The sequence below is a fragment of the Acipenser ruthenus genome, chromosome 7 (assembly GCF_902713425.1).
Source record: "Acipenser ruthenus chromosome 7, fAciRut3.2 maternal haplotype, whole genome shotgun sequence".
Classification (NCBI taxonomy): Eukaryota; Metazoa; Chordata; class Actinopteri; order Acipenseriformes; family Acipenseridae; genus Acipenser; species Acipenser ruthenus.
The window spans coordinates 69,710,571-69,732,269 of NC_081195.1; the positions used below are offsets into that span (position 1 = coordinate 69,710,571).

General features: G+C 50.7%; 1 protein-coding gene across 6 annotated transcripts in view; it reads right to left on the reverse strand.

The window, feature by feature from the left end:
- Window positions 1-21,699, reverse strand: part of LOC117414719 (SRSF protein kinase 2-like) — a 96,560-nt gene that overhangs the window by 30,273 nt on the left and 44,588 nt on the right. For all 6 annotated transcript variants that reach the window (XM_059027788.1, XM_059027789.1, XM_059027784.1 and 3 more), the window contains one exon: window positions 3,482-3,633. In XM_059027788.1, coding sequence (XP_058883771.1) covers window positions 3,482-3,633 — 152 coding nt within the window. The remainder of the gene's footprint in view (window positions 1-3,481; window positions 3,634-21,699) is intronic.

Sequence of the window (21,699 nt, forward strand, 5' to 3'; positions counted from 1 at the left end):
CACACTCACACACAGTGCAACAGACACAGCCACCCACACCCACACACTCACACAGTGCAACAGACACAGCCACCCACACCCACACAATCACACACCCACACAGTGCAACAGACACAGCCACCCACACCCACACAATCACACACCCACACAGTGCAACAGACACAGCCACCCACACCCACACAATCACACACCCACACAGTGCAACAGACACAGCCACCCACACCCACACAATCACACACACACACAGTGCAACAGACACAGCCACCCACACCCACACAATCACACACCCACACAGTGCAACAGACACAGCCACCCACACCCACACAATCACACACCCACACAGTGCAACAGACACAGCCACCCACACCCACACAATCACACACCCACACAGTGCAACAGACACAGCCACCCACACCCACACAATCACACACCCACACAGTGCAACAGACACAGCCACCCACACCCACACAATCACACACACACACAGTGCAACAGACACAGCCATCCCCAGGAATTACACTCAGTGCACAGAAAGGATCCACACAGTCTGTCAGCTTGGACACACTTCACTGCAGAGCCTCAAGTGGAATCTCTAATTCCAGCTGCGCAAAGCATTATGGAGAGCAGCAGAAAGCGGCACTGATAACGGCACGAAAGGTGCGTCCACTAGGTTTATTTGTTGTAAGTTTCAGCTTGCACCTCGTGGCTCCGTGCACACAGATGATGACAGCACCTTGATGACAGTCGGTCGGTTAGGGGTTAGGGTTAGGCTCCTGTGTGGACACCCTCTCAGGGTGAGGCCTGGCAGTGTGAGCTCTCTGACGGAGTGTGAGCTCTCAGACAGTGTGAACTCTCAGGGTGAGGCCTGGCAGTGAGCTCTCAGGGGGAGTGTGAGCTCTCAGGGGGAGTGTGAGGCTGGCAGTGTGAGCTCTCACTCTCTCTCTAAAGCAGTCTTCACACACACACTCTCTCTAAAGCAGTCTTCACACACACACACTCTCTCTCTCTAAAGCAGTCTTCACACACACACTCTCTCTAAAGCAGTCTTCACACACACACTCTCTCTCTCTAAAGCAGTCTTCACACACACACTCTCTCTAAAGCAGTCTTCACACACACTCTCTCTCTCTAAAGCAGTCTTCACACACACACACTCTCTAAAGCAGTCTTCACACACACACACTCTCTCTCTCTAAAGCAGTCTTCACACACACTCTCTCTAAAGCAGTCTTCACACACACTCTCTCTAAAGCAGTCTTCACACACACACTCTCTCTAAAGCAGTCTTCACACACACACACTCTCTAAAGCAGTCTTCACACACACTCTCTCTCTCTAAAGCAGTCTTCACACACACACTCTCTCTCTCTAAAGCAGTCTTCACACACACACTCTCTCTAAAGCAGTCTTCACACACACTCTCTCTAAAGCAGTCTTCACACACACACTCTCTCTAAAGCAGTCTTCACACACACACACTCTCTCTAAAGCAGTCTTCACACACTCTCTCTCTATAAAGCAGTCTTCACACACACACACTCTCTAAAGCAGTCTTCACACACACTCTCTCTCTCTAAAGCAGTCTTCACACACACACTCTCTCTCTCTAAAGCAGTCTTCACACACACACACTCTCTAAAGCAGTCTTCACACACACACACACACACACACACTCTCTAAAGCAGTCTTCACACACACTCTCTCTCTCTCTAAAGCAGTCTTCACACACACACACACACTCTCTAAAGCAGTCTTCACGCACACACTCTCTCTCTAAAGCAGTCTTCACACACACACTCTCTCTCTCTAAAGCAGTCTTCACACACACACTCTCTCTCTCTAAAGCAGTCTTCACACACACACTCTCTCTAAAGCAGTCTTCACACACACTCTCTCTCTAAAGCAGTCTTCACACACACACACACTCTCTAAAGCAGTCTTCACACACACACTCTCTCTCTCTAAAGCAGTCTTCACACACACACACTCTCTAAAGCAGTCTTCACACACACACACACACACACACACTCTCTAAAGCAGTCTTCACACACACTCTCTCTCTCTCTAAAGCAGTCTTCACACACACACTCTCTCTAAAGCAGTCTTCACACACACACACTCTCTCTAAAGCAGTCTTCACACACACACTCTCTCTCTCTAAAGCAGTCTTCACACACACACACTCTCTCTAAAGCAGTCTTCACACACACACACTCTCTCTCTAAAGCAGTCTTCACACACACACTCTCTCTCTAAAGCAGTCTTCACACACACACACTCTCTAAAGCAGTCTTCACACACACACACTCTCTCTCTCTAAAGCAGTCTTCACACACACACACTCTCTAAAGCAGTCTTCACACACACGCTCTCTCTCTAAAGCAGTCTTCACACACACACACTCTCTAAAGCAGTCTTCACACACACACACTCTCTCTCTCTAAAGCAGTTTTCACACACACACACACTCTCTAAAGCAGTCTTCACACACACACTCTCTCTCTCTAAAGCAGTCTTCACACACACACTCTCTCTAAAGCAGTCTTCACACACACTCTCTCTCTCTCTAAAGCAGTCTTCACACACACACACACTCTCTAAAGCAGTCTTCACACACACACTCTCTATAAAGCAGTCTTCACACACACACACTCTCTAAAGCAGTCTTCACACACACTCTCTCTCTCTAAAGCAGTCTTCACACACACACTCTCTCTCTCTAAAGCAGTCTTCACACACACACACTCTCTAAAGCAGTCTTCACACACACACACACACACACACACTCTCTAAAGCAGTCTTCACACACACTCTCTCTCTCTCTAAAGCAGTCTTCACACACACACACACTCTCTAAAGCAGTCTTCACGCACACACTCTCTCTCTAAAGCAGTCTTCACACACACACTCTCTCTCTCTAAAGCAGTCTTCACACACACACTCTCTCTCTCTAAAGCAGTCTTCACACACACACTCTCTCTAAAGCAGTCTTCACACACACTCTCTCTCTAAAGCAGTCTTCACACACACACACACTCTCTAAAGCAGTCTTCACACACACACTCTCTCTCTCTAAAGCAGTCTTCACACACACACACACACACACACTCTCTAAAGCAGTCTTCACACACACTCTCTCTCTCTAAAGCAGTCTTCACACACACACTCTCTCTCTAAAGCAGTCTTCACACACACACTCTCTCTAAAGCAGTCTTCACACACACACTCTCTCTCTCTAAAGCAGTCTTCACACACACACACTCTCTCTAAAGCAGTCTTCACACACACACTCTCTCTCTCTAAAGCAGTCTTCACACACACACTCTCTCTCTAAAGCAGTCTTTACACACACACACTCTCTAAAGCAGTCTTCACACACACTCTCTCTCTCTCTAAAGCAGTCTTCACACACACACTCTCTCTAAAGCAGTCTTCACACACACACACTCTAAAGCAATCTTGACGCACACTGTCTCTCTACCTTTGCAGTAATCGGCTGGGTCTTCCTGTTCCTCATCGTCGGAGCCCAGGATCTCCTCCTCAGGTTCGGGGGGGGCAGCCGGCTCGGGGGGCAGAGGAGGAGGAGGAGGAGGGGGAGGGGGGGCAGGGGGGGCTTTCTGCTGAGGCTCGGGCCTGGAGAGAGAGAGAGAGAGAGAGAGAGAGAGAGAGAGAGAGAGAGAGGGTTAACCCTTCGTTCTCATACACCTCACCTTCGTTTCAGAAGGATGACATTTAGAAACCACATCAGTCTCATATAAGACCTGCTTCAATGCAGGAGTATAGAATGGAAGTGTTCTGTCATTCCAGTACACAGCACAGGACATTCCCCATCGGAAATCAGTTAATACAATATCAGGATCCCAACAACAAATTCATGTTGATATGACCGTGATGGAACTCTCTTTCAAATTGCCGTGTTAAAGTGATTCAAATGACTCGACTGCTGAACTTTTTAATGAATCTGTACGCCATTAACCTGCTCATTTCAGACTTAATGAAATGAACAGCCCCTTGGGCTTGGGAAGATAGCATTACATAAGAACATAAGAACATAAGAAAGTTTACAAACGAGAGGAGGCCATTCAGCCCATCTTGCTCATTTGGTTGTTAGTAGCTTATTGATCCCAGGATCTCATCAAGCAGCTTCTTGAAGGATCCCAGGGTGTCAGCTTCAACAACATTACTGGGGAGTTGGTTCCAGACCCTCACAATTCTCTGTATAAAAAAGTGCCTGCTATTTTCTGTTCTGAATGCCCTTTTATCTAATCTCCATTTGTGACCCCTGGTCCTTGTTTCTTTTTTCAGGTCAAAAAAGTCCCCTGGGTTGACATTGTCTATACCTTTTAGGATTTTGAATGTTTGAATCAGATCACCGTTCAAGACTGAATATATTCAATTCTTTTAGCCTGTCTGCATACGACATGCCTTTTAAACCTGGGATAATTCTGGTTGCTCTTTTTTGCACTCTTTCTAGAGCAGCAATATCCTTTTTGTAACGAGGTGACCAGAACTGAACACAATATTCTCCAAAGAGAACATGTGCATCTCCTAGCAATGTACTCTGCTTCGAAAGGTAACACTGGCACTGTACAGTCACCAGGTACGCAACATCACCACATTCCACCAGAACCCAAAAGCAATACAGTCATGTCAGGTATGATGCTCCCTTCCCTTACCAGTTATCCGACACAGGATAATCAAATCATTAAGAAACGGAAGCTACAATATACTTCAAGGATGGAAATAATATCTCCACTGCATAGCAACAGAACTGTTTTAGATACCGAACTGGTTACAATCCAGACTGCAATGCCATTGTGAGGATGATCTAAAATGGAGCTCACTTTTACAGAATTGCAAGCACACACACACACACACACACACACACGTACGCGCTGCTTGGCTGCACTGTGCTCTTGTTTCCATGGAAACGCTGCACGCCAGCTTTGAAATAAGAGAGAAAGTCTCTGCAGCTCCTCAGCGCTCTGCTCCTCACACACATTCTCTCATCAGTTTCCATCTCAATTGAAGCTCCACACACACAGACTCTCAATTTGTGGTAATATTTATTAATTTACTTAATTTAACTATCAACATTATATTTATGTTCAAATGCTGTGTTTAATTTTTAATAATTTGATAAAAAGTGGTGAAAAAACTGAATTGGCCATTTTTGAAAAACGGAATTTGCAATTCCCGAGAATGGAAAATCAGTAGCCCTGCTTTAGCTGAGCCACAGTGTTGAGAATAACCCTAATAACACACGCACAGACACACACAGACACACAGGAACGCACAGACACACGCGCACACACACACACGAACGCACAGACACACGCACAGACACACACGAACGCACAGACACACGCACAGACACGCAGGAACACACAGACACACAGACAATGCATTTCAACAGACAGACCCGTGGATATGCTCCCTCTCTCTCTCTCTCTCTCTCTCTCTAGTAATAACCCACATCCTGCTCTCACTGGGGGCTCTGACTCAGTGTGTATCCGCACTGCCAGTACTGGGAGCCGCTGTGTTTACTGGGGCTCTGCTCACATGTATCTAGCAGGCTGCAGCACGTGATGAAACATGTGCCACGGTGTTATGTAAGGAGCCGAACCATGCATTAGGATGCAGCCGGCAGTCAAGCGGAGCACAGACCCGGTGAAGTGTGTTGAATATATAAAAGCTGGCAACACAGCAAGGACATACTGGCAAGGCAGTACATTTACTGCAACACTGTATTTAAAATACCATGCTGTACTGAACTGGAGCAGAAACCACAGGGCTCAGTGCTGTCACACCTCTTTATCCACTGAGAGAGGCTTGCCTCGGCGTGGAAGAATCAGCCCTAGCACTGGCCCCGGCTTGTTTAATCAGCAGGTTTAAATCACACGGTTTCTATCAGCAGCCCTGCTGAACGCAGCAACATGAGCAGCACAGTCTGGCTGCGGCACTCTGGCGGTGCTGGAGAGTGCTGTGCTTCGTGATGAAGGGGTTAACCGCGTGACGAGTTGCTCTGCTCTGGAACTGAAGAACAATTCTCCTGTCACACAAAGCTATCTCAGCTGTCTGTTTAGTTTCTAGGACCGTAAAACGAACAAATGCCCCAAAGACATTCCTCGCAGGCGGAATGTTCTGTACAGAACTGCAAGAAAAACAACACAACAATGTCTCTGTGCTGGGCAGCACAAGATCAACGGACAACCGCACTGCCTGGACACATGTGCAGCAACACAGCAGAGACGGAGAGCCTATTAAAAAGACATGCTGAAGCTGGAGCATGTACAGACATGCTCAAATTTGTTGGTACCCTTACAGCTCATTGAAATAATGCTTCATTCCTCCTGAAAAGTGATGAAATTAAAAGCTATTTTATCATGTACACTTGCATGCCTTTGGTATGTCATAGAATAAAGCAAAGAAGCTGTGAAAAGAGATGAATTATTGCTTATTCTACAAAGATATTCTAAAATGGCCTGGACACATTTGTTGGTACCCCTTAGAAAAGATAATAAATAATTGGATTATAGTGATATTTCAAACTAATTAGGGCAGCAGTGTGGAGTAGTGGTTAGGGCTCTGGACTCTTGACCGGAGGGTTGTGGGTTCAATCCCCAGTGGGGGACACTGCTGTTGTACCCTTGAGCAAGGTACTTTACCTAGATTGCTCCAGTAAAAACCCAACTGTATAAATGGGTAAATGTATGTAAAAATAATGTGATATCTGTATAATGTGAAATAATGTATAATGTGATATGTTGTAACAATTGTAAGTCGCCCTGGATAAGGGCGTCTGCTAAGAAATAAATAATAATAATAATAATAATAATAATTAGTTTCTTTAATTAATATCACACATGTCTCCAATCTTGTAATCAGTCATTCAGTCTATTTAAATGGAGAAAAGTAGCCACTGTGCTGTTTGGTATCATTGTGTGCACCACACTGAACATGGACCAGAGAAAGCAAAGGAGAGAGTTGACTGAGGAGATCAGAAAGAAAATAATAGACAAGCATGGTAAAGGTAAAGGCTACAAGACCATCTCCAAGCAGCTTGATGTTCCTGTGACAACAGTTGCAAATATTATTAAGAAGTTTAAGGTCCATGGAACTGTAGCCAACCTCCCTAGGCACGGCCGCAAGAGGAAAATCGACCCCAGATTGAACAGAAGGATAGTGCGAATGGTAGAAAAAGAACCAAGGATAACTGCCAAAGAGATACAAGCTGAACTCCAAGGTGAAGGTACGTCAGTTTCTGATCGCACCATCCGTCGCTTTTTGAGCGAAAGTGGGCTCCATGCAAGAAGACCCAGGAGGACTCCACTTTTGACAGAAAAACATAAAAAAGCCAGACTGGAATTTGCTAAAATGCATATTGACAAGCTACAATCCTTCTGGGAGAATGTCCTTTGGACAGATGAGTCAAAACTGGAGCTTTTTGGCAAGTCACATCAGCTCTATGTTCACAGACGAAAAAATGAAGCTTTCAAAGAAGAGAACACCATACCTACAGTGAAACATGGAGGAGGCTCGGTTATGTTTTGGGGCTGCTTTGCTGCACCTGGCACAGGGTGCCTTGAATCCGTGCAGGGCACAATGAAATCTCAAGACTATCAAGGCATTCTGGAGCGAAATGTACTGCCCAGTGTCAGAAAGCTCTGTCTTAGTCGCAGGTCATGGGTCCTCCAACAGGATAATGACCCAAAACACACAGCTAAAAGCACCCAAGAATGGATAAGAACAAAACATTGGACTATTCTGAAGTGGCCTTCTATGAGTCCTGATCTGAATCCTATCGAACATCTATGGAAAGAGCTGAAACTTGCAGTCTGGAGAAGGCACCCATCAAACCTGAGACAGCTGGAGCAGTTTGCTCAGGAAGAGTGGGCCAAACTACCTGTTAACAGGTGCAGAAGTCTCATTGAGAGCTAGAGAAAACGTTTGATTGCAGTGATTGCCTCTAAAAGTTGTGCAACAAAATATTAGGTTAGCGGTCCCATCATTTTTGTCCATGTCATTTCATTTGTTTTATTATTGACAATATTATGTTGAATAAAAAATCAAAAGCAAAGTCTGATTTCTATTAAATATGGAATAAACAATGGTGGATGCCAATTACTTTTGTCAGTTATTTCAGAGAAAATTGTGCATTCTTCGTTTTTTGTGGAGGGGTACCAACAAATTTGAGCACGTCTGTATATATATATATATATATATATATATATATATATATATATATATATATATATATATATATAAACACATATATATATATAAACACAGACGCTTTGAAAGGTGGAGTGGGAACTGCATGCTCAACTGCAAGATTAACCAGCCCTCCTGCAGCGTCCCTCAACAGACAAACTGCCCTGGCAATTCCATCCTCTGTGCTGAGAGCACACACACTGTACAGCACTGCTGTGTTAACATGGAGCTGTGCTGAGAGCACACACACTGTACAGCACTGCTGTGTTAACATGGAGCTGTGCTGAGAGCACACACACTGTACAGCACTGCTGTGTTAACATGGAGCTGTGCTGAGAGCACACACACTGTACAGCACTGCTGTGTTAACATAACCCCTTCCATCCCCTCAGCACTCTGTGCATCTCCCACCCTCTGTCCTAACATAACCCCTTCCATCCCCTCAGCACTCTGTGCATCTCCCACCCTCTGTCCTAAGTCTGCCTCCATTTCGTTTGCAGCTCTGTGCTCTGGTCTTGGTCTCTGCGCTCCAGGAAGGCTCCCTCCCTCCAGCCAGCTATCAGGGCAAGCATTAGGGACGTGGAATTAAAGCAAACATGAAAACGGTCATTAGGAAAAGGATTCAGAGCACTAAATGGCACCTCTATGAAAGCAGACGAGCCTCCCCCGAGTTAATAATGGTGCTGCTGCTTCCCTTACCTTCCCGCGGCCATTTCAAACACAGCACTACAGCACACTACTCCGAGAACAGGTCTGGTATGTTTGAAATGCTCCTGACGTTGGTTCTCTTTTCAGTAATGTACTGCGCACTGCTTTCTCCTCATCTCCCCAATGCCTGTACCTCTAACACCATGACACGCCGTTAATGCTTGCTTTCCCACAGGGCACATTACCAACACACTGCTACATTCACAAACAGACCATATAAAAGCAGCTGATTTCTGACAGTCCAATCTCAGAGCCCAGGGGCTACTCAAGACACGGACAGACAAACAGCCTCCCGAATACTGTCAGCTACGGGCTTCAATCAGCATTGTCAGGAATGCTTGGCTGTGGAGAAGTGTTTTGTGAAGCACCTGTAATAAAACACTCACTAGTGACAGGAAAAAGAATTGAAATGTGTTGTTACGTCTAGATGACCAGATGAAGGACCTTACTCTCGACGGAGCAGGTTTTTGTGTTCTTGTTCTTGATGAGGAGGCAGTTACAGAGAAATTTAGGGGAACAGTGTTTAACACCGCTGATTCAGCGACCTGCAGTAAATACCCGTCTTAGTTATTTATTGGCTTTACTGATCATCCACCAAGACTGACAATCTGCTGTTTATTAAGGCCCTGCTGGGTTAACCCTTCACTGCCCTGGGTATGTTCACACACCTATTAAAATGCCTATTTTCTCAATGTTAAATATATTGAACACTGGGCAGCAAAAGGTTAACAGCATACAAGTCCATGTTGTTCCACAGTCGCTCCATTTACTGCACGATTTTATAACTTCCCCGCATGTTTATTACTGGAGCTCTTCAGTATGCCCTGTGTAAATACACACTAAATGACTCTCCTCCACAAACTCAGGCACGATCTGCAAACTAAATACATACACTGCATCTGTACAGTGGCTTTACAGCCTATAAACACTGCATCTGTACAGTGGCTTTACAGCCTATAAACACTGCATCTGTACAGTGGCTTTACAGCCTATATACACTGCATCTGCACAGTGGCTTTACAGCCTATAAACACTGCATCTGTGCAGTGGTTTTACAGCCTATACACACTGCATCTGTACAGTGGGTTTACAGCCTATACACACAGCATCTGTACAGTGGGTTTACAGCCTATACACACTGCATCTGTACAGTGGGTTTACAGCCTATACACACAGCATCTGTACAGTGGGTTTACAGCCTATACACACTGCATCTGTACAGTGGGTTTCAAACCCCACAGCCCGTCTTCATGGATTCAGCAAGCAAGAGTTCACACAAGCTATGAAAACACTTAATATCTGTAGCCTCGATCCTTCAAGAAGGACTGACGTGTGCCCTGCATGTTATCGGTCCTGTTTGAAAAGATGGGACCACTACAATAGGACTGCGACTGGACAGAAGCTCTACCAAAAGAAGATGTTGAAAATGAAATCAATCCCGGGGTGTTTTTAGGATTAGGAGTCATTGAAGAAAGATCACAAATCAGGACAGGCGCTGGTTCTCACTTCACACTTTTAAAAAGAATCTCTCCACTGAGCGGAAAATAATTAGAGCACCTGTACAGTATGACAGACTGACACCGCGGGGAAACCAAGAGCCCCTGTGCCCTGCTGCTGCTAATACATGTGCTTTACACAATCTTTACCTGTAATGTTACAGAGCACACCTCCATCCTGTCTCGACATGTGAGGAATGCAGCATCAAAGCAGGCCTGCGAGCAGCAGTGTGTAACAACAGCAAACAGACACACCTGAACACTGCCCTGCCCTGGACAAGACTGGAGTGCCAGCACACACCAGAGACTGGGAGGGAGGCAGGGTGGCTTACCGCCCAGAGATCAGGGACTGGGAGGGAGGCAGGGTGGCTTACCGCCAAGAGATCAGGGGCTGGGAGGGAGGCAGGGTGGCTTACCGCCAAGAGATCAGGGGCTGGGAGGGAGGCAGGGTGGCTTAATCATTTAGAGATCAGGGACTCTAGTTATTAGATAGTGTCAGCCCTGACTGAACTGTCTTCCTTGGTAGACACTAAATGTGTATTTAGCTTATCCAAAGGTACACAATTTGCTAACAATGCCTGGTCACTGTGGAAGTCAGTACTGGTTACTGCATACAAGCACAGCAGTTGGTTTCCAGGATAAATATTGAAAGCCTGTTTCTCTCTCTCTCTCTGTTTGCCTGTATCTTGTGATCCCACACAGCCAGCCTACTCCTACTAAAGTGACATCATCTTCCACCCACCCACCCCCAGAGCTCTTCACAGCGCAGCTCCCTCGACACAGACAAAGAAAAAAACACAAGCTGGGCTCCCTGCGACGCCGTTTCATTATTTCACTGTATACCTAAACTGCTATCTCAGCAGCAATACAATTTAGATAATGATATGCTAGACAATTCCATACAATATAGCATACCTGTGCCAAGCTGTACATCTCCACATTCAGACTAGCTCACCTCTGCAGTAACGGTCTGCACAGTACAGGACTGTAAGACTGAGTGAAAGGTACCACAATGAAGCACCGAGAGCCAAAAGGCAATAAATACAGAAAGCATTTAGTTCAGAGGAATAATAATAAGTGAATGGTTTAATAGAGCCTCTCACAATGGTAAATACCACACAACAACGTGCCCATTAAGTGGACAGCTCGCCCCTCCCCTAGACTGTGAGAAGGTGTATCCGTTATGAATGGTGACCTGCATTTCACAGTCCATGTGATCCCCCTGCTCCACGGCTCCTGTGAGCCCATGTGATCCCTCTGCTCCACGGCTCCTGTGAGCCCATGTGATCGCCCCGCTCCACGGCTCCTGTGAGCCCATGTGATCGCCCCGCTCCACGGCTCCTGTGAGCCCATGTGATCGCCCCGCTCCACGGCTCCTGTGAGCCCATGTGATCGCCCCGCTCCACGGCTCCTGTGAGCCCATGTGATCGCCCCGCTCCACGGCTCCTGTGAGCCCATGTGATCGCCCCGCTCCACGGCTCCTGTGAGCCCATGTGATCGCCCCGCTCCACGGCTCCTGTGAGCCCATGTGATCCCCCTGCTCCACGGCTCCTGCGCTCGTGCGGCACTGTCGAGTGTACTGTTCAAGTGTACTGATGTCATCTTTTAATTTAATTCAACGTACGGCACAATTCGAAAGTGAACAAAACAAAAACAAAGACAGTGCAGTGAAATTGATATTTAGTTTAGATGAAGATGAGATAGTGGAGTGAAATGCAGTGAAACTGATGCAGTTTACATTTGGATTCAATCAGCAGCTCATAGACAGCCCATAATAATACTGCACGAACCTAAAAGTTCCCTCAGCGTTTCTCTCCATTCAGTAATAAAGTGAACTATATTGGACCCTTCTGCTTTACAGACTGTACTCTGGCTAACGGAAGCCTGCAGCAGCCAGTGCAAGAGAAACACGAGAGGAAAGCGTCTCAGAAGCACCGCAAACACTGGCACCCTCATGAAGCAAGGGGTTCACAAACTGCCAACCACAGACCAACAGGAGTTTACCTTGGACAACAGCAAGCAGGAGAGGCAGGCACTCGCTCACACACACACACTCACACACACTAACTCTCACTCACACAGCCAGCTACAGCAGCACCTCCCTACCTCGAGTACCATTTTCTGTGCAGACCGCCAGTCTTCCGGAACCTCAGTGCAGCTAAAGTGAAACTAGCCCCCAGTCTGTGCTGTGACTGCAGGCTCTGCTCCCCGGGATCCATTGTGCTTGCTCTGAATAGTCCTCGCTGCTCCAGGGGGTTAGAGAAGGGCTCGTGTTCACAGCGAGGGCGCTTGCTCTGAATAGTCCTCGCTGCTCCAGGGGGTTAGAGAAGGGCTCGTGTTCACAGCGAGGGCGCTTGCTCTGAATAGTCCTCGCTGCTCCAGGGGGTTAGAGAAGGGCTCGTGTTCACAGCAAGGGCGCTTGCTCTGAATAGTCCTCGCTGCTCCAGGGGGTTAGAGAAGGGCTCGTGTTCACAGCGAGGGCGCTTGCTCTGAATAGTCCTCGCTGCTCCAGGGGGTTAGAGAAGGGCTCGTGTTCACAGCGAGGGTGCTTGCTCTGAATAGTCCTCGCTGCTCCAGGGGGTTAGAGAAGGGCTCGTGTTCACATTGATGTGCTATTACAGGGGCAGGGTGGCCTGGGACACGGTGCAAATTCTTCTGGTGATAAATCACAAGGCACCACGGTGCTAATACCATGGTCTCTGTCTGCACTGCCCTGCGATCTCGACCCTCCACTCGGCTCAGCCTGTCTCCTTGGGGTCCAGCAGTAGAGACTCTATGCCTCTCTACTCCCGAGGACTGTAAAGCTCACTGGAGGCGGGTGCTTGCAGGGACCATTGTAGACCTTCAAATTGATTCCCATGTTTATTTCAATCCACAGAACAAAATGCTTTTTATGTTTTTATTAATTAATTTAACCAGACTGAGGCCTCATTTACAATGGGGTCCTGGAAAACAAAACAGAATGCTGAGAGTGTAAACTGTAGCCAGTGCTGAGACCGTCAATCCAGTTTGAACAGAATGCTGAGAGTGTAAACTGTAGCCAGTGCTGGGACCGTCAATCCAGTTTGAACAGAATGCTGAGAGTGTAAACTGTAGCCAGTGCTGGTACCTTCAGTCCAGTTTGAACAGAATGCTGAGAGTGTAAACTGTAGCCAGTGCTGGTACCTTCAGTCCAGTTTGAACAGAATGCTGAGAGTGTAAACTGTAGCCAGTGCTGGGACCGTCAATCCAGTTTGAACAGAATGCTGAGAGTGTAAACTGTAGCCAGTGCTGGGACCTTCAGTCCTGTAAGCTATTTTTGGGTGAGTTAGTCACTGACACAGCATCTCACCGGATTGGGCAGCAGTCCCAGCCAACCTGCTCTGAAAGTGTGAAAATGTGCAGAAGCGACATGCGCACAGAACTAACTGGTCCACAGTGTGAATACATACAACTTGAATCAAGAACACATTACCAGCGTGCAGAGCAGATCTACACTGTCTCCACGTCCAGGCTCTCTCGTCATGCAACTCAACGAAATACTTTGGTGTCCAGATTACTGAGAGATGCAAGAGTCAATGCAAGAACAATCTTTATGCATATACACGTATTGTAAACGTAAGAGTGTTCACTGTCCTACAGTGTGCTCATAGTGCTGTATACATAGCAGCACCTCTATACAGTGTGCTCATAGTGCTGTATACATAGCAGCATTTCTATAGTGTGCTCATAGTGCTGTATACATAGCAGCATTTCTATAGTGTGCTCATAGTGCTGTATACATAGCAGCATTTCTATACAATGTGCTCATAGTGCTGTATACAAAGCAGCATTTCTATACAGTGTGCTCATAGTGCTGTATACATAGCAGCATTTCTATACAATGTGCTCATAGTGCTGTATACAAAGCAGCATTTCTATACAGTGTGCTCATAGTGCTGTATACATAGCAGCATTTCTATACAGTGTGCTCATAGTGCTGTATACATAGCAGCATTTCTATACAGTGTGCTCATAGTGCTGTATACATAGCAGCATTTCTATACAGTGTGCTCATAATGCTGTATACATGCCAGCACACCAGTTTACTGGAGAAGGATCAATAACAATTCTGGTACGAGGCTCCTATTCGTTCAAAGGGGTGGAAACGCACAGGCTGTACCAAATCCAACACTGCACTGCACCGTTCAGTTCCTTTAGTTTTCATGTAGTAGTCATTAAGTGGTGCCAAGAATAGCTGCTAATGTGATTGTGTTTCATACACCTTGGGGTGGTACCTTTCCTGCTTTGAATAAAGCCTTTCTGTGCTTCCTTTAAGAGGAGCCCATCAGTCTCTCCCCGCATTCCCGGCTGCAGCGTGAAGATAGATATCCCATATTTCTGGCATGGAGGCTGACCTCAGAGGCATTATCACGGGTGGCTGCTACATGCCTCTTCCCCCTGTAACTAATAACTGCACTGAAGAGAACCGAGCCTCCCTCTCTCCAGTAGGATCCCGGGACCCTCCTCATGTAAATATCTGCCCACACATTCAATTCAAAAACGTTGCCTCCGCTACGACATGCACTCCATTAAGACCATTCGACCCGCTTTAGTAAGTAAAGGCTCTTTTGTGGTTGAACTCGAGTCTCAACTACACTGTGCTTGATGGCCAAGTAGGTCACAAGAGACATAAAGAAACAAACAAACAAACAAACAAACAAACAAACAAACAGAGGAAATGGATACATCCTCCGCCTTAAATACCTTAAAAACTACAGCAAACATGCACATGTATATGCAGGCTCATGCTCGCACACACACACACACTCACTCACTCACTCACTCACTCACTCACTCACTCACTCACTCACTCACTCTCAAAACACACACTGACACACACACTCACTCTCACACACACATCTGATAAATGAGGCCCTGGATTCTTGTCTTCAAATTCCAGTACAAGAAATGAACTTCCAGAACATCGCTAGAAACTCATTTCCTGATCACGGCTGGGCAGGAACGAGGCCTCCAGGAAATAGTTTAAATGTCCTGAAACACAGTCCGCAACTCCCCAGAGCCCGAGATCAGCTCCAGAGAGTGCCGGGTGCTTTTACGAGGAGACTCACAAAGACACCCCAGAGCCCGAGATCAGCTCCAGAGAGTGCCGGGTGCTTTTACGAGGAGACTCACAAAGACACCCCAGAGCCCGAGATCAGCTCCAGAGAGTGCCGGGTGCTCTTATGAGGAGACTCACAAAGACACCCCAGAGCCCGAGATCAGCTCCAGAGAGTGCCGGGTGCTTTTACGAGGAGACTCACAAAGACACCCCAGAGCCCGAGATCAGCTCCAGAGAGTGCCGGGTGCTTTTACGAGGAGACTCACAAAGACACCCCTGAGCCCGAGATCAGCTCCAGAGAGTGCCGGGTGCTTTTACGAGGAGACTCACAAAGACACCCCTGAGCCCGAGATCAGCTCCAGAGAGTGCCGGGTGCTTTTACGAGGAGACTCACAAAGACACCCCTGAGCCCGAGATCAGCTCCAGAGAGTGCCGGGTGCTTTTACGAGGAGACTCACAAAGACACCCCAGAGCCCGAGATCAGCTCCAGAGAGTGCCAGGTGCTCTTACGAGGAGGCTCAAAGACACCACAGGATTTCAGACTTCATGAGTCTTTGACATGCAGCCAGGCGGCACAGTGGCGGTCTCGGGAAGGAGAATGAATCGCTGAGCAGGGACTGCTGCTGTTCAGTCCTCAGAGAACCACCACGAGGACGCATGCTGCACCCCCAGGGGCGTTGTGTCTTTAATCCTCTAGCCTGTAATAAACTGCAACCAACACAGAGCAGTGTGCCTCCCACCAGGTTCCTGCTAAAGCGTCCCATTTCTTTACTCATGAAGATATGAAAAGTCTAATGAATTAGAATATTACATTGAAGCAATCATCAGGTTACGCCAAGTAAATCAAACCTGAGCCACTATGACGCTAACAACTGTAAGTGCAGCGTGAAGGAATTGGTAATAATGCCTCAAAGGCAGACTGACAAGAAGTAGTTTAAATCAAATCAGGATGTTCACACGCATCACGGACCCCAATATCAGCAGCACAGTAAGTGCATGTTCAAGCTGCTTTCTTCCTCTAGGGTTGTATTTCTTTCTTTCCTACTTCGTCCCGCTTGCTTTTATAGACTGCACAGCACAGTTCTGTCTTTTTAGAACTCCCTTGAGGTGCAGGTTACTGCAAGGATCAGCTGTGAGTAATTAAAGTAATCAGAGCCGTGCTGAACCTGCTGTGAGCTGGTCAAGCCACACTGTTTCCCTCAATGGCAGTCTGGCCCTCTTCCTCCAGACCTACGGATAGATGCAGGCGAGACTGATGAATGGTTAGATTACTCAACAAGTCTGATCCATTGAGAGCAGATTCAGCAGAAGTGACTGCTCAGAGCACACTTGATCGTTGTAGTAACAGTTCTCTGCTTGACTGGGTGCTGAAGCCTGAAGATCAGCCCAGCCCAGCCCTGGTGTCGGTGCTGAAGCCTGAAGATCAGCGCAGCCCAGTCCTGGTGTCGGTGCTGAAGCCTGAAGATCAGCGCAGCCCAGTCCTGGTGTCGGTGCTGAAGCCTGAAGATCAGCCCAGCCCAGTCCTGGTGTCGGTGCTGAAGCCTGAAGATCAGCGCAGCCCAGTCCTGGTGTCGGTGCTGAAGCCTGGCAGATCAGTCCAGCCCAGTCCTGGTGTCGGTGCTGAAGCCTGGCAGATCAGCCCAGCCCAGCCCTGGTGTCGTCGCTGAAGCCTGAAGATCAGCCCAGCCCAGTCCTGGTGTCGGTGCTGAAGCCTGAAGATCAGCCCAGCCCAGCCCTGGTGTCGGTGCTGAAGCCTGGCAGATCAGCCCAGCCCAGCCCTGGTGTCGGTGCTGAAGCCTGGCAGATCAGCCCAGCCCAGTCCTGGTGTCGGTGCTGAAGCCTGAAGATCAGCCCAGCCCAGTCCTGGTGTCGTCGCTGAAGCCTGAAGATCAGCCCAGCCCAGTCCTGGTGTCGGTGCTGAAGCCTGAAGATCAGCCCAGCCCAGTCCTGGTGTCGGTGCTGAAGCCTGAAGATCAGCCCAGCCCAGTCCTGGTGTCGGTGCTGAAGCCTGAAGATCAGCCCAGCCCAGTCCTGGTGTCGGTGCTGAAGCCTGAAGATCAGCCCAGCCCAGTCCTGGTGTGGGTGCTGAAGCCTGAAGATCAGCCCAGCCCAGTCCTGGTGTCGTCGCTGAAGCCTGAAGATCAGCGCAGCCCAGTCCTGGTGTCGGTGCTGAAGCCTGAAGATCAGCGCAGCCCAGTCCTGGTGTCGGTGCTGAAGCCTGAAGATCAGCCCAGCCCAGTCCTGGTGTCGGTGCTGAAGCCTGAAGATCAGCCCAGCCCAGTCCTGGTGTCGGTGCTGAAGCCTGGCAGATCAGCCCAGCCCAGTCCTGGTGTCGGTGCTGAAGCCTGAAGATCAGCCCAGCCCAGTCCTGGTGTCGGTGCTGAAGCCTGAAGATCAGCCCAGCCCAGTCCTGGTGTCGGTGCTGAAGCCTGAAGATCAGCCCAGCCCAGTCCTGGTGTCGTCGCTGAAGCCTGGCAGATCAGCCCAGCCCAGCCCTGGTGTCGGTGCTGAAGCCTGAAGATCAGTCCAGCCCAGTCCTGGTGTCGTCGCTGAAGCCTGAAGATCAGTCCAGCCCAGTCCTGGTGTCGGTGCTGAAGCCTGAAGATCAGTCCAGCCCAGTCCTGGTGTCGTCGCTGAAGCCTGAAGATCAGTCCAGCCCAGTCCTGGTGTCGTCGCTGAAGCCTGAAGATCAGCCCAGCCCAGTCCTGGTGTCGTCGCTGAAGCCTGGCAGATCAGCCCAGCCCAGCCCTGGTGTCGGTGCTGAAGCCTGAAGATCAGCCCAGCCCAGTCCTGGTGTCGGTGCTGAAGCCTGAAGATCAGCCCAGCCCAGTCCTGGTGTCGGTGCTGAAGCCTGAAGATCAGCCCAGCCCAGCCCTGGTGTCGGTGCTGAAGCCTGAAGATCAGCCCAGCCCAGTCCTGGTGTCGGTGCTGAAGCCTGAAGATCAGCCCAGCCCAGTCCTGGTGTCGGTGCTGAAGCCTGAAGATCAGCCCAGCCCAGCCCTGGTGTCGGTGCTGAAGCCTGGCAGATCAGCCCAGCCCAGTCCTGGTGTCGGTGCTGAAGCCTGGCAGATCAGCCCAGCCCAGTCCTGGTGTCGGTGCTGAAGCCTGAAGATCAGCCCAGCCCAGTCCTGGTGTCGGTGCTGAAGCCTGGCAGATCAGCGCAGCCCAGTCCTGGTGTCGGTGCTGAAGCCTGAAGATCAGCCCAGCCCAGTCCTGGTGTCGGTGCTGAAGCCTGAAGATCAGCCCAGCCCAGCCCTGGTGTCGGTGCTGAAGCCTGAAGATCAGCCCAGCCCAGTCCTGGTGTCGGTGCTGAAGCCTGAAGATCAGCCCAGCCCAGCCCTGGTGTCGGTGCTGAAGCCTGAAGATCAGCCCAGCCCAGCCCTGGTGTCGGTGCTGAAGCCTGAAGATCAGCCCAGCCCAGCCCTGGTGTCGGTGCTGAAGCCTGAAGATCAGCCCAGCCCAGCCCTGGTGTCGGTGCTGAAGCCTGAAGATCAGCCCAGCCCAGTCCTGGTGTCGGTGCTGAAGCCTGAAGATCAGCCCAGCCCAGTCCTGGTGTCGTCGCTGAAGCCTGGCAGATCAGCCCAGCCCAGTCCTGGTGTCGGTGCTGAAGCCTGAAGATCAGCCCAGCCCAGTCCTGGTGTCGGTGCTGAAGCCTGAAGATCAGCCCAGCCCAGTCCTGGTGTCGGTGCTGAAGCCTGAAGATCAGCCCAGCCCAGTCCTGGTGTCGGTGCTGAAGCCTGAAGATCAGCCCAGCCCAGCCCTGGTGTCGGTGCTGAAGCCTGAAGATCAGCCCAGCCCAGTCCTGGTGTCGGTGCTGAAGCCTGAAGATCAGCCCAGCCCAGTCCTGGTGTCGGTGCTGAAGCCTGGCAGATCAGCCCAGCCCAGTCCTGGTGTCGTCGCTGAAGCCTGGCAGATCAGCCCAGCCCAGTCCTGGTGTCGTCGCTGAAGCCTGGCAGATCAGCCCAGCCCAGTCCTGGTGTCGGTGCTGAAGCCTGAAGATCAGCCCAGCCCAGCCCTGGTGTCGGTGCTGAAGCCTGGCAGATCAGCGCAGCCCAGCCCTGGTGTCGGTGCTGAAGCCTGAAGATCAGCCCAGCCCAGTCCTGGTGTCGGTGCTGAAGCCTGGCAGATCAGCCCAGCCCAGTCCTGGTGTCGTCGCTGAAGCCTGAAGATCAGCCCAGCCCAGTCCTGGTGTCGTCGCTGAAGCCTGGTAGATCAGCCCAGCCCAGTCCTGGTGTCGGTGCTGAAGCCTGAAGATCAGCCCAGCCCAGTCCTGGTGTCGGTGCTGAAGCCTGGTAGATCAGCCCAGCCCAGTCCTGGTGTCGGTGCTGAAGCCTGGCAGATCAGCCCAGCCCAGTCCTGGTGTCGGTGCTGAAGCCTGGCAGATCAGCCCAGCCCAGTCCTGGTGTCGGTGCTGAAGCCTGAAGATCAGCCCAGCCCAGTCCTGGTGTCGGTGCTGAAGCCTGAAGATCAGCCCAGCCCAGTCCTGGTGTCGGTGCTGAAGCCTGAAGATCAGCCCAGCCCAGTCCTGGTGTCGGTGCTGAAGCCTGAAGATCAGCCCAGCCCAGTCCTGGTGTCGGTGCTGAAGCCTGGCAGATCAGCCCAGCCCAGCCCTGGTGTCGGTGCTGAAGCCTGGCAGATCAGCCCAGCCCAGTCCTGGTGTCGGTGCTGAAGCCTGGCAGATCAGCCCAGCCCAGCCCTGGTGTCGGTGCTGAAGCCTGGCAGATCAGCCCAGCCCAGTCCTGGTGTCGGTGCTGAAGCCTGGCAGATCAGCCCAGCCCAGCCCTGGTGTCGGTGCTGAAGCCTGGCAGATCAGCCCAGCCCAGTCCTGGTGTCGTCGCTGAAGCCTGGCAGATCAGCCCAGCCCAGTCCTGGTGTCGGTGCTGAAGCCTGAAGATCAGCCCAGCCCAGTCCTGGTGTCGGTGCTGAAGCCTGGCAGATCAGCCCAGCCCAGCCCTGGTGTCGGTGCTGAAGCCTGAAGATCAGCCCAGCCCAGTCCTGGTGTCGGTGCTGAAGCCTGAAGATCAGCCCAGCCCAGTCCTGGTGTCGGTGCTGAAGCCTGGCAGATCAGCCCAGCCCAGTCCTGGTGTCGGTGCTGAAGCCTGGCAGATCAGCCCAGCCCAGTCCTGGTGTCGGTGCTGAAGCCTGGCAGATCAGCCCAGCCCAGTCCTGGTGTCGTCGCTGAAGCCTGGCAGATCAGCCCAGCCCAGTCCTGGTGTCGGTGCTGAAGCCTGGCAGATCAGCCCAGCCCAGTCCTGGTGTCGTCGCTGAAGCCTGGCAGATCAGCGCAGCCCAGTCCTGGTGTCGTCGCTGAAGCCTGGCAGATCAGCCCAGCCCAGTCCTGGTGTCGTCGCTGAAGCCTGGCAGATCAGCCCAGCCCAGTCCTGGTGTCGTCGCTGAAGCCTGGCAGATCAGCCCAGCCCAGTCCTGGTGTCGTCGCTGAAGCCTGGCAGATCAGCCCAGCCCAGTCCTGGTGTCGGTGCTGAAGCCTGGCAGATCAGCCCAGCCCAGTCCTGGTGTCGGTGCTGAAGCCTGAAGATCAGCCCAGCCCAGTCCTGGTGTCGGTGCTGAAGCCTGGCAGATCAGCCCAGCCCAGTCCTGGTGTCGGTGCTGAAGCCTGGCAGATCAGCCCAGCCCAGCCCTGGTGTCGTCGCTGGAGCCTGGCAGATCAGCGCAGCCCAGTCCTGGTGTCGTCGCTGAAGCCTGGCAGATCAGTCCAGCCCAGTCCTGGTGTCGGTGCTGAAGCCTGGCAGATCAGCCCAGCCCAGTCCTGGTGTCGTCGCTGAAGCCTGGCAGATCAGCCCAGCCCAGCCCTGGTGTCGTCGCTGAAGCCTGGCAGATCAGCGCAGCCCAGTCCTGGTGTCGTCGCTGAAGCCTGGCAGATCAGCGCAGCCCAGTCCTGGTGTCGGTGCTGAAGCCTGGCAGATCAGCGCAGCCCAGTCCTGGTGTCGGTGCTGAAGCCTGGCAGATCAGCCCAGCCCAGTCCTGGTGTCGTCGCTGAAGCCTGGCAGATCAGCGCAGCCCAGTCCTGGTGTCGGTGCTGAAGCCTGGCAGATCAGCCCAGCCCAGTCCTGGTGTCGGTGCTGAAGCCTGAAGATCAGCCCAGCCCAGTCCTGGTGTCGTCGCTGAAGCCTGGCAGATCAGCCCAGCCCAGTCCTGGTGTCGGTGCTGAAGCCTGGCAGATCAGCCCAGCCCAGCCCTGGT